This window comes from Meleagris gallopavo, chromosome 3 (genome assembly GCF_000146605.3).
Source record: "Meleagris gallopavo isolate NT-WF06-2002-E0010 breed Aviagen turkey brand Nicholas breeding stock chromosome 3, Turkey_5.1, whole genome shotgun sequence".
Classification (NCBI taxonomy): domain Eukaryota; kingdom Metazoa; phylum Chordata; class Aves; order Galliformes; family Phasianidae; genus Meleagris; species Meleagris gallopavo.
In genome coordinates this window covers 37,175,982-37,189,320 of record NC_015013.2, presented here as the reverse complement: position 1 = coordinate 37,189,320, position 13,339 = coordinate 37,175,982, and the positions used below count along the sequence as shown (strand labels likewise).

Sequence of the window (13,339 nt, the reverse complement as noted above, 5' to 3'; positions counted from 1 at the left end):
GCGGGGGACTGCTCCAGCGGGGACAGCGGGAACGTCTCGCAGAGCCACAGCAACGCCTCCGGGCTGGGCGGGCAGGAGGACGAGGACGGGGACGCGCTGGACGCGTCGCTCAGCGCAACCGCCGCCGCCTATAGCGCGTACCTGCTGGTCGAGCGTAGCGCCTTCAGCGAGCAGGTGGGCGGGCGGGCGCGGTGCCCCTGCTTTGTGCTCGGCGCTCTGCGGTTCGCCTGGTGCCCGCCCTTGGAGGTTGTGCACCCTGAAAGCGTTTAAATGCGTTTTGCAGGTGGAAAGCTTAGAGAAGAGCCTGGAAGAGCTGCTGACCAGAGTAGACGAGTTTGTGGGGATGCTGGACATGGTACGTGGGAGGCGCCGGTCTTTTAATCTTGTCGTTGGTTTGGGTTTTTTTCCCCCTAATATTTTTAACCCATTTGTTTTAATCCGCTCAATGGGAGCACAGTTGTAGTTTCATAAATGAAATCTAATATTTAACGCTTTGCTCTGTTCATCAATTTATGTATAATCTCATCAACTCACCCTCTTTGTAGATTCGAAGTGATTCATCCCAAGTTGTCAATGAGAGCATACCTGAAATTTACACCAAAGCTACTGAGATGAGGCAGATATACAGGAGGATCGACAAGCTGGAGGTATGTGTTTGGCATCCTCTGGCTGTGTTCCCTTTCTCAGGAGGTCCCGCCTGTGTCAGTCGTTGATAGAATGGTGTGTGCATGCATGAATGTGCGGTGAGTTCGCTGTTCTTTCATATCCACTCCTGATTCAGTGCTTGGCAATAAGTAAAAGCAACTGCTGAAGAATTTCTGACATTCTAGAACAAAACACCTTCTGGTTTTTAAATGGACTGCTTGAAGCAAGGCAGCCATCCTTCTATTTTCAGAAAGCCGATAGTATTGCTTTTTTTTCTTTTATATATCATCTTTCAAAGTTGCTGTCTTGAGAACTGTCCTGAGATTAAGGAAATAGGAGAACTGTCAGTGTCTGGTAAAGCTTCAACGCTTCAAGTGATTCACCTTCTTGATCCCACTTTCCATAGAAAAACATATAGGCATCTAAATTCTAAGAAATTGCCCAAGGAGGCTGTGGATGCCCCATCCCTGGAGGCATTCAAGGCCAGGCTGGATGTGGCTCTTGGCAGCCTGGTCTGGTGGTTGGCAACCCTGCATGTAGCAGGGGGGTTGAACCTGGGTGATCATTGTGGTCCTTTTCAACCCAGGCCATTCTATGATTCAATGAAATCTACATTAGTTTCTTGAAAAGTAGTTAGGTAGTGTCAGACTAATTGTTTCATTAGATGTGATCTGTTTTTGCAGTCTGAGTATCTCATAAGAGATTTGTGGCAATAAATTGGACTTGCAGATGCAAGGGAAATAGAATATAAGTGGTTTTCTACTTTTTTGTTTTATTAGTGATACTTTCTTTCACTGCTTTTTTGTAATATAAATCCTGTTTTAACATATTAGTGAAAATATTGTGCTGCTTTGTTCTTCTTCTTCTCCTCACGTAGGCTTTTGTGAAGATGATTGCAAACCATGTGGCTGGAATGGAAGAACGGGTTGTAAAGGCAGAAACAGACCTTGGGGCTTTTCCAAGCACATTCAAGAAAATCTTGCACACAATCAGCATACCATCCTTCCGTAACGTAAGTAAGCTTTAGTTCTAGTGAGTCCAGCTGAGTTTCTCCGCTTACCAGTGGTTAACTAGAATAATAAATAGGAAGCTTGTTACACACGTAGATGAATTTCAACGTCAAACTCGTGTGCTTTTTTAACACATTTGCAAAGTTCTCAGGTTTATCCAAAAAACCAACAAAATAAAAACCTCACAAGTTCTGACAAGGTTTTGAGTTATGCTCCAGAGTAAGTTTGAATATATGAAGAAGGGAACGTGAAGGGCCCAATAAGAACATGTAATAAGCAAGCCTCTATTGAAGCATCCCTGATCTCTGTGAGTATGCAAAACAGGTAGGAGGAGCCTACACAGGTGATACCATTGAAGCACTATGATGCATTAATGCAGTCACTGCCAAAATGTTAGCAGAATAGGAAATAAAAACAGTACTACACAATATACTTAATATAAAGGTTCTATTTATCACACAATTTGGTAACGTTATTAGCATCTTGTCAAACTGTCTAAAAGGGATGTATTTTTTTCTACCTTCCCTCATGACTACATGTGGTCTGTTTTTCTGCAGAAGACGTGAAGTACCCTCTGTAGAATGTTTCAAGGTGATGCCACACCAAGCCTTAAAAAACTGACACTGTGCACTACTTTTTGAAATAACCTTTGAATTTAAAAAAAAAATAATAATCTTCTGGCCCTAATAGGAACACCTTATACTTCTTGTCATCGTCTGCTGTAATGTACCGTATTCCATATCTAAGTGTGTCTCTCTGCATCTTGTCAGCACCCAGTCTTTCCTTTATCCTTTCCTATGTGCATCCCATACTAGCTCAGGTGTCTATCTCATATTAGTGAAAATGGTGAAATAAAGTCGGTTTGTGGAGGGGGAGAGGAAGATGTGATTGCTAAAGTATGATTTGCTACATATTGTAAGTATGTGTGGCAGCAAAAAAAAAAATATCTAAAAAGAATATTGTCTTGGTAAGACTTGGTTCAGGAGCACTATTCTTTGCTGCTAGTCATTAACTTCCAGGTCCCTCATTTTCTTTGGTGTTTAAATTCGGTGATGCTCCTTCTTTCTAAAAATAAATAAGAAAATAAATGAACAACGTGCAAAACAAACAACGTCACAACAGCTACTTATGGGCTAATTAAAAAGGCAAACAACAACTCTGGCAGCTGTGGATAGGAGCATTGTAACTTTAAACTTCAGCCTTGGAAAAAAATTCAACTTTTTACAGAGTCTTCAATTTAAAAGTTTGAAAGTTCTAATAAAATAGTTTTTCATGTTGCATGGGAACATTTTGTCAGCAGTTTTTCAGCAATTAATGGAGTGGAAAGTCTTCAAAACAGTCAGCAAATTGAACCTGTTACTTGGTTTGAGAATGGGTAGCAATATGATAAATGCTCAGAACTTAATGGTTGTAATTGATTAAATTAACAAAAGCTGCATGATTGTTCCACAGTGAAACTGCATATTGCGTAGTAAAATATGCACTTTCATTAATCACACTTATGAATGAATGAAAATGCATGCAGAGGTTTCTCCCCACGCCTGTTGTTTAACTAACTCACGCTATATATCAGCCCTTTGGGAAGGGATGCTGTACCAATGTCATGATTTTCACTGTACTTCTTGGTACACGTTTTCCTGCAAAAAAACTGAAGTCAGGTCCCCTCACTCTCTTCCCGTGTCATTTTCATAAGCTGTGTATCTGTGATCTCACTTTCAGATTTTGCCCCAAGTTCTTCCCTCGTGAATACCAGGCAATGTAAAGTACACTACTGTAAGACTTCTAATATCACTAAGGATGTAGACACTCTCAAAAGGTAAAGATGCCTGCTAAGCAGTTGCAAAAGTAATTCTTCGTAAACGTATCCTTAGGCAACTGTGGGTACTGTGCCTGCCTGTGAATTTCTCCACCTGAATGAAATTATCCCCTTCCTGCACATACGCAAATACAGTGCATCTTCAGTCAGTGTCACGAGCTGCAGTGTTTTCTTGTAGGACATTACACGATAGGAAATCTTTGATTTAAAAAATTGTTTTGACTTTTGGCGAAATTCTGAGGCAGAAAATTTTGGTAACTATAGATTTACCCTTAGTTTATATATTTTATTTCTGTTTTTCCTAGTGACATGAATGGCAAAACAAAATTAATTTCAGAGAAATTGGTGGCATTGTAAACTTAAAAACAAATACAATTTAAGTATCCTAAAACAACAATTTGTAACATTGATACTTACTGTTTTGAATAGATTTTTATAAACAGGATAATGAGAACCTCTTGCATTCAGTTTGAAAAAAAATACACAGCTTAACTGTATGCTGGAAAAAAAATCCATTCGTCTGTTTTGTGGGCGTACTCTTAAGCTTCAAGTATGCTGCTGTTAACTATTACTGACAAAGACTCTTCATCTCTTTGCTCCAGACAGGCAAAAAAGTAGCTGAAAATCTTTAAGTACAAACTGATCGAGAGCTCTGCAAAACTGTTTATCGGATTCTGTCATGGGTTCATAAAAGTTTTTAATGAATCAAAACATGATTTTAAGCCTTTTCTTTAAGGCTTTAATGTTGAAAATATACCCTGGCTCTGTGTTGCCATGCAGTGTTATTTACATACAGGAGGGCTGACAGAACAGTCAGTAGTGGTCCTTGCTGTTGTCTACTTGAGCTGTTTGTTATAGCTAAACAACACAGAATTATAATAATTATGTGACACAAGTGTCACTATTTAAAATGAATGTGTACACTTTTCCTGAAAAGCAGCGTTAACAACTCTTTCCCAGTTCACTACCATATTAACAGTAGTTCATAGTCTGTATAGTCTAATATATGCTTGATGAAGAAGCTCAGCAGGAGCAGCAAACCTGAAAGAAACATCTGCTAGGTTTGTTTTCATAAGAGGACTGTTTTAAGTAAATAAGGGATAATACAGGCTAGGGTTAATTAGAAGGAAGCAGCTGAGGAGAACTCAGAAGGCTGGAGCAGGAAAGGTAAAGGTTTGTGGAGCAAAAGGAAGAAGGTTACTATGACTTAATTGTTTCCCCCTTGGCTTCTGCAAAGGCTGGCATGTTTTACACTTTTCAAGTACTGAGTTTATTTAGGTGATAAAAGGGCAAAAATCAAAGTAACATGAAGAATAAGTGAGATCCATCTGAGCTGCAATTTAAAGTTCGCCTGAGTGAGGGAATCTTTTGTTTTGCATTTCAGTTCTGTAGGTTTTCTGAAACTTGATTTTTTTACGAAAGTAAAAAATAAACTTTATCTATTTGCAGAAATCGTCTTCCTCACGACAGCAGACCGCCTATGAGCCTCCTGTCCTCTTCAAGACTGAAGACTATTTTCCGTGTCCTAATGAAGCACCTCATTGACGATTTTGGTTTTGGAGTTGTGGTATGAATCAGCCAGAATAGAACAAGCCAAGTGAACAAAAGAAATAACAGCCTCAAAATAGCTGCATTTCTGAGTATTATTAGTGGCTTATTGCCATTCTGATTCTCATTGTCTTCCTACAGGCAGCATTTTCAGGTAATCTTTTTTTGAGTATATTATTTGAAAAGTCTTCCAAAAACACAGTGTATATTTTCAGTTTATAATGAGGAAGGAACTTAAAAATACTTCCATGGTAGGGTTTGGGGCTTTTTTTTTTGTCCTCTTTTTTTTTTAACAGAAATAATAGGAAACATACTTTTATACGACATCTCTTTTAACAAATCAGGGCTGCTGCAAATGTAAATAACTACCACAAAGCAGTTGTTTTTGTTTGGTTTTTTTTTATTTAAACATACCGGGGTGAAAGAAAAGCTCTATGCATAAAATCATGGTAAGTTTTGGAACTTGGTCCCTGCAGTCGGTGTGGAGAATTGCACCACCTCAGGATGTGCAGGTGGCGAGGAGAGGACTGGGAAGATTGGTGAGGAGTCAGGGACGTGACTTGGCTTGGGCAGTGAGTCTAAGTTCATGATGTGAACATCCTGCCCCTACTGATGGTCGTCAGGTCACTGTGACCATGGTTTCTGACCGTTGCAACGTATTATCATGTGATGTGTAACCAGGTGGGCATGATACATATAATCTACCGTCAGAAAGAAAAGGAATGTAAGTTGAGGCAGGGCCATCTTTGGACTGAGCCTCACCTGACCAGATGCTATTCCCTTTCGCACCTCTGTGCAGTGACTGGGACTGTGTGTGCTGCCTGGAATGTGAGTAAATTGTCAATAAATGAGTGGCTTATGCAACACCTGATGTACTGTGTTTCACCTAACAGTATTGAACCGCACGGTTACTTCTGAGAACCTTTTTGCCTACAGCTTCCTATAATATCCAGCAGTTGTTAATCATTAATCTCTATATTCCTGTTGAAAACCAATTTTACTACTGCTTTATTGCCGTAAGAACTCACTGCAGATACATGAAATTCAGAGGAATAAGACGCATCAGGGAAACAGCATCGTGTTTACTGGTTTTATGTTGCAAGCAAAGAAAAAGGTAAGCAGTTGTGGAGTGAGGGTTATATGTCAATACATACAGCTTTTCAAAAAAACAAAGCAGCAGCAGAGACCAGATTCCGAGTCTGAATATTTGAGGTGACGTTTCCTTAAAGTTTTAAAGATTGTGAAGTCAAAATCATTAGGCTCCAAAAATAGTTTTAATACAAAACTATTACTTGAAATTAAACAGAGTGAGTCTCAAACATATAATCCTGTATCACAGGCATTTAACTCTTTGAAGAGGAGCCCCCCTACTTCTGTTCCCACACCCTCCTTGCTTTTGTCAGTACCTCAGCATTAAACTGTTTAGATGTTCCACTGTAGCAACAGTTGCATTTCCAAGAAGTACTGTATGCTTGAGCTAATGCCTAAATAATGAAGTCTAATCAGTTCTTCTGAGTGAAATCTAATGAAAAGACATGCCCATGTATGTTCTGTAATGTTGTAAGGCTACAGCCAGATATATGATGAATGGTCTTACAACAAGTTGATCTTGACCATAGTTTAGAAAGTTTATAAAGTTAAGGAGTTCTCATAATACTAACTAGAACCACATGTTGACTCTGCTGGAGTGGGCTGATAAGTGCTACTGTGGCTGCCTCCTTGTTCCCATGGAGTCTCACCAAGCGGGAATAGCATAAGAAAAAAAAAAACCAACAGGATTATATTTGCATAATGCAAGATACATGTTTATATATAATAAGAGCTGTATTTACATGATAGGAAGGATGGACTCAATCTTAGATCTCCTTACTTTTCCTAGCTCTTGGAGAAAAACACAAACTGTCTTAGCTAAATATGTACTTAACTGATAAGCTATATCTGAAATAGGCAGATGGGCTGATATTTGTAATTTGTTACCTTTGGACCCACACATGTTGTTCCAATTGCTAGTCTACTACAGGTGCCATAAAAACTAGGGAAATTCTAGAATGATATGGATTACTGACGTGAAAAGAGACAGGTTTGATGATTTATCCAACCAAATGATAAACTGCATTTTAAGATTAGAAGATTCGTTAGATTGCACTGATGTTACCTGAGCTGACAGCAGTTCATTACTGCTGCTGACAAGAACCTTCAGTCTTAAGTAGTTTAAGTGCAAAGAAGTGAGTAGCAAACTTAATTTGGATTCTGTCACTTAAAGGAACTGTTCCCAAAGACTTTGATCTTGAGATTTAGAGAGTGATCATGTGTGAAAACACTTCAGAATTAGAAGGATGATCCAGATAACTACATCTGAGAAGAAAACTTTACATCTGAAAATAGTGAATGCATGCAGGCTAACTTTCAAGAAAAAAAAAATTTGACACTTATAAATTTTCATATTTTTTGTGGGGGGGAAAAAAGTGCATTCTTGAGCCAGCTACCAAGGATTTCTCATACTCCCTGACAGAAGCTCTGTAAAACAAAAATTCCTGCTGGGTTTGGCTATGGTTGAAAATAATGCTTCCATAGCTGGTGATCTCTTCAGCCGGCAGCTGAACATCAGGCATGAGAAGCCTCCAGCTGCTGGCATCCACAGGCTGATAGAAATACAGAGAGGAATGGGAAGTTGGGTGAAAGTAGGCTGTGCTGCGGCAGCCGAGCGCAGGCGATGTCAGTGCTGCTGCTGATTCAGCCTGAAGCCGGTGGGTGGTAGTACAGCCTAGGGGTGGTGGCACAGCCTCCAGCCCAGCTGGAAGGTTTGAGGCGTTTTCTTCTTACTTGAGGATATCTACTCACAAACTTACTGCTAGTAATTATTATGATTTTGCAATAAAAAACTGTAAGTACTATTCAAATGAAGCATTATTACCAATATATTAAAATGAGTAAATAACAAGCGTAGTAGAAGAAAAGGAAGGAGGGTACTGCTTATGGAGCAGCATTGTCCCATTTCACAAAAGAGAAGGAAAGAAAGAAGTTTCCACTGATTTATTATTTGCTCTTCAGGAGGTGGAGGTTTCTTGGGAATAGCTGGATGCCTACAGTATTTAAAAATAAATTTATTGCCATCTGTTTCTTAGAGGTGAAACTGACAGGATTTTCTTTGCAAGCAAGAGGTCTGGAAAGCAAACTTTTCAAAGAAAAAAAAGCAGAAGCTGGAATCCCTGCAACACTACAACTGTAAATCAGCTTGCAGGAGCAGTAACAGGCACCTGAAATCCTCTGAATGTGAGTCAATATGAAAGAGAGGGAGCGATAGATGGAGGGAAAGTACAGCTCGTGTTGGGTTTTTCTTCTGGAGTCATTAGCTTGGCTTTTCCTGGTCTTAGTTGTGTTGCTGTAGTCTAGGGAAGGAGAGCACAGGAATGCCTTGGGAAAATGGGCTGTAATGAGGGAGCAGTGCAGCTGCGAACTCAGTAGAGCTCTTTTGAATGAATGGGGCGACATTAGGAGAAGGAGACGCAGTCGGCAGCAGACAGAGGCTGGGGGAAGTAGGACTAGATGGTGGTCCAGTTTGGCACTCTTTTCATGGAACCTTTGCTGGGCATTAAATGGATTGGGTTTGGATCAGATTTAGCCAGAAAGCCACTCCAGAGCTTTATCCAGCATGCAACAACTGCTGTTGGGTGTTTCTTCCGTGTACCGGCCTCAAGCCAGGCTTAGTTCAAGGTGAAACTCACTGAAGCATGTAGCATGAGCGTCAGGTTTCTCACTGCAAATCCGGCTCTGCTGTGCTTAACTACTTGCTGGTGCAGCCCTAGTCCCACGTGGGTGATGGGCACTGCTATGGAGAAGGACTGAACCGAAGCTGCATGGCGAGTGAAGATTTGGTAGTGCTGGAACATTTGAGGAACTTACATTTGAGGAACTGAATGAATGATTAATAAGGAAATGAAATTCCTGCAGGGAAACTGAAGAGGCCGATGTAAAGGAAGCTGCTGGGGAGGAGGAGGTGGAGGAGTGACAGGAAGGAACAGATGCAAGACCTTCAGTGTGAGCTCAAACGTCAATGTATGGTGGAAGCAGGGGCAGCTGACAAGGGAGTTGTATGGGATACTGCTTGATCTTGCAGGGATAGGCTGATAAGGGACTGGAGCATTTCAGGAGGAGATGGTGAGGCAGCTGAAGCTGTTCAGATGGGAGAAGAGAAGAATCGGAATCAGAGGGATCTTACGGTGTATAAATACCTTAAAAGAAGTGAGTAAAGGAGATGGAGCAAAACACTCTTCAGCAATGTCTGCTGGTAGGACAAGAAGCAGTGAGCACAAAAAAGTATATATCTGAACATCAGAAAATACTTTTTTTTCATTGAGAATGATCAAATACTGACAAAGCGGTTGTGGAGTCTCCTGTCTGTGGAGGCAGTGAATCACAGCTTGGCTGAAGTTGGCAAATCCATCAGGTCTCAACCCTGCTCCAGGAGGGTCAGCCAGAGCAGGGTGCCCAGGCCCATGGCCAGGCAGCATCTGAAGGTCTCCATGGAGGACACTCCAAGCCTCTGAGCAGCCTGTGCCAGTGCTTGCTCACCCTCACAGGGAAAATGTGCTTTCTGCCATGGTCCTGAGCAATCTGCTCCAGCTCCCCCTGCTTGAAGGTGATAACTTTTGGTAATAGTACTAGTTTTCAACTACTTGCAGCTCAGGGATTTCCTAAACCAAGTGTGATTTCTGTGTATTCAGTAATTTTCAGTGACTTTCTTATCCATGTTTGTTTCCTAAGACCTTTGTAGGCTTTTGGCGTCTGTGGTTGAAGTCCTACCCAAAGCACCTTATATGTTGCATCCCATATAGATCTATATCTACTTCTTTCAATATCCTCTTACCCTGTAGCGGAGGACACAGTCAACAGTCAGCGCCCATCTACGTTCTTGATCTCATAGATGTCTAACTTCTCTTTTCATTATCTCTTCCCTTAGCTGAAGCTAATTTGGTGGCGTTGTGTATGGAGCTTTCATGCCCTTTGCTGCCCTTCTCTGATCTTTTTCACTTCTGCTCTATCCTTTTAGCGATGAGGAAATATTGTATGTGCTTTCTCGTCTGCTTCTGAGCATTTAAACTGAGATTTTCAGGACCCATCATAATTGTGTGATCTCATTCACGAGTAACTAGCTATATTTGTTAAGGGAGGCCAGCAGCTGGCCTAGCCATCTGATTCCTATGTGTATTTGTGCTCACCTGGGATGTCACTGGACTTTCCTCATCACAGACACGGAGCAGTTGTCCTAAAAATTTGTTCAGTTTAATGCAGCTCAAAGCACAGTGATGAAGCAGAAAGCCCATAAAGCATCCTTCAGTCACTATGACCTCAGCCTTGGAGAAGAGAGTTATAACACTTTGTAGCACTGACAAGAAACCCTCTTCCTTCTGAATGTCCTTAGAACTTTTTTGTGCCAAAAACTCTTCCAGGGTACCATCTCCACCCCCTTTTCACTTTAACCCCTCTGTATCTCCCTCCCCAAGGATGGGCTCCGCCCTTAGAGAGCAGCAGGGCTCTACATCTTTCTGCATGGCAGTTTACAGTGGAAGGACCCTCAGCATCCCCTGAGATAGGAAGTGACTGTTCTCACAGAGGTTGTGCCGTGTCAATCTTTTTCTCCTTCTTGGAGCCACTTGAAAACACCTACGGGTGAGTGTTCTCCTCAGGCTGAAGTGGTGATGGTGGTGGTGGTTTTTATTTCCTGAAGTTAGAGCAATTTGTAATTCTATAATTCTCTGAGGCTGAAGTGGGCATTTCACTGCCTTGATCTGATGGGATTTGTACTTGTGCTGGGGAGGGTGCCGGGCCTCTAAAGAAAGCAGCAGTGCCTGTGCTGCACTCCCTTATGCACAACAGTATTTCCACATTTTGTCTCCAAGTTTCCCTAGCAGTAGCTTTTATTTAGTCCTCGTCTTTATTTCCAAATGCTTGATTGTATTCTTAGTTACAGACTTCCTCCAAATTGCTATCTGATAAGGTCAGCAATACTTTTTAGTCTGGAAATTTCACCAGTTCACATTAAAATGCTAAAAAAGTTCCACTCCCCACTTCCTTTTTTTTTTTTTTTTCTCCCTCTTGTATCTGAACTTACACTGCTTTCTAGTCTCTAATGAGTCATTGCACTTAATCTGTACTGATCCTTTTCACATTTCACCTCCAGGCTGCGATTTTGATTTCTGTGTTTTGTGATCAGAAAAAGCATAAGTTTTTCCTCTAGGTAATCCTGGATTGTTCCAGATTGGAGACACCCTCTTTTCCAAGATACGAAAATCTGAAAGAGTGGATACCAGGAAAAGGTTCTTTGCCAGCAACTTGGCTGGGCACCATAACACGCTCCACAAGGAAGTGGTTATGGCATGAGTCCTGCTGGAATTCACAAAGTGTGTGGACAACGCTTTCAGATGTAAGGCCTGCTTTTTGGATAGTGCCATACAGAGCCAGAAGTTTGGACTCGACGGTCCTTATGGGTATGATGATCCTCAGGATATTCTGTGATTCTATGAGAATCACATGCAGGTATCTCTGCCAACTTTGAAGATCTTTATGCAGCTGTGTTAACAACAGTCAAGGTCATAAGGGGGTGTTGCTTCTACTAGCTGAATATTATGAAGATCTAAAACACAAGTGGAATAAAATATAACAATCAACTATGAGGAAATGAAAATTTTAAATACCAGCAATGCCCAGCTATGCAAAATTGAATTTTATTCTACTGTTTGTCAAAGTTGTAGAGTGGTACAGGATATTAGTGAGTGTTGATGTAAATTCTAGAGATAGAACTACCCAGCATTTCAGATGTAGCAGAGCTTTTCAAGAAGCTAGGTTTCATGTGGGCCCAGAGTTTGCTAACTACTACAAATAAAACAGCTGCTATCACCTCATTAACAAAGAACACTGTTAGTACCTCATCCAGCTCTCCACCCTGCGTAGCCAGTGACTGCCAGCTCTCATGGTGGAGGAAGTGAACGAGTTTCTTATCTTCACCTTCTCTGACCTCTTCATCCTGCCCAGGCTTGCTAGCAGCTATGGGAAGTGTCATGCAGTTGTGAGGCTGTTTGATCTCACACCCTATGGTTTCCTCTCCACCTGGTGATCACTTACCCTGCTCTTCTTCTTAGTGATCCGATCAGCTATCAGATAACGGTATGAACTCAGCATGTGTTGCACTGCTGCCAGTGAAGCAATCTCAAGAGTAGTATGTTGGTGAAGGGATGTTGTCCTCCTTACCTGCTCCTGCTACTTGTATTTTTTTAGAAGTAAATCAGCAGAAGTAAAAAAAAAAATTCTTTTTTTCTTGTCATGGAACTCAGCCTCCAGAGATTGGCTGTGGATAGTTAAAACTTGCCCTTCTCATTCCCTGTCCCCTGCTTTGGTGAACAGCCTGGAAGAGCACAAGATGCCTGGATTCCTAATAGGAGTCTTGTTCCTTTTAAGACGAGAGGCAATGGCCTCAAGTTGTGCCAGAAGAGATTCAGGTTGGATATTAGGAAAACTTTCTTCTCATAAAGAGCAGTGAGGCAGTGGCATGGGCTGCCCAGGGAGGTGGTGGAGTCACCATCCCTGGAGGTGTTCGGGAACCGTGTGGATGTAGCACTGAGGGATGTGGTCAGTGGGCGTGGGGGGGTGGGGTAATGGTTGAACCAGATGGTCTGAATGATTCTGTTCTACAATTCTAATGCCTCCTGGCATGTTAGTAGATGAGGGAGCTTCAGTGGTTGCTGCATATGCATCCCATGAGTAGAGCTGTACATGTGCCAAGGGAGAGGCTGAGCCAGTGGACTTGGCACAAAACCACGTACAACCTTTGGTCCTTGAAGAGTATTATAAAAAAGAATGGGAATTATTAAACCCAGATGATTTTTTGTGATGAAGAAAAGAAGGAAGTAGGAGGTAACTGAGTAATTTGGAGATCTCTGAAGTTAAAAACTTGAAATTGTCGTGTCCACGCCTAGCAGCTGAAGTACCAGTTAATTTTTGTCACGTTAGTGTAGGATATTCGGGTATAACATGAAGGCAGCCTAATCAGCCTTCGCAGATTGAAGTAAGGTATACGCACACAAAACTCTTCACAGAAATAAACCATCAGCGCAGATCCCGTTTAACCTGAAGAATCCTATGCTGCATGTTACTAATACCTTCTGCAGGTCATTTTAACTATGGAGAAAGTCTTTTTGGACTCATGAAACGCAGTTCAACTATCTTATCACTTGTCTGTTTTAACTGTCCATACAGCAATTCAGTAAAACTTTAACGTGTACGTAGCTGTATGAATTAACCCCATGGGTTATCCCTGCTGTGG

The 13,339-nt window shown here is 41.5% G+C and overlaps 1 protein-coding gene across 1 annotated transcript; it reads left to right on the top strand.

Moving 5' to 3' along the window:
* Positions 1-3: 3 nt before the first annotated feature.
* Positions 4-5,885, top strand: BLOC1S4 (biogenesis of lysosomal organelles complex 1 subunit 4; the record flags this gene model as incomplete). Its single annotated transcript, XM_010708687.1, has 5 exons — positions 4-174; positions 284-355; positions 546-647; positions 1,523-1,657; positions 4,921-5,885. Coding segments are annotated over 5 exons (576 nt in total), but the record flags the coding sequence as incomplete, so codon positions are not given.
* Positions 5,886-13,339: the final 7,454 nt, after the last annotated feature.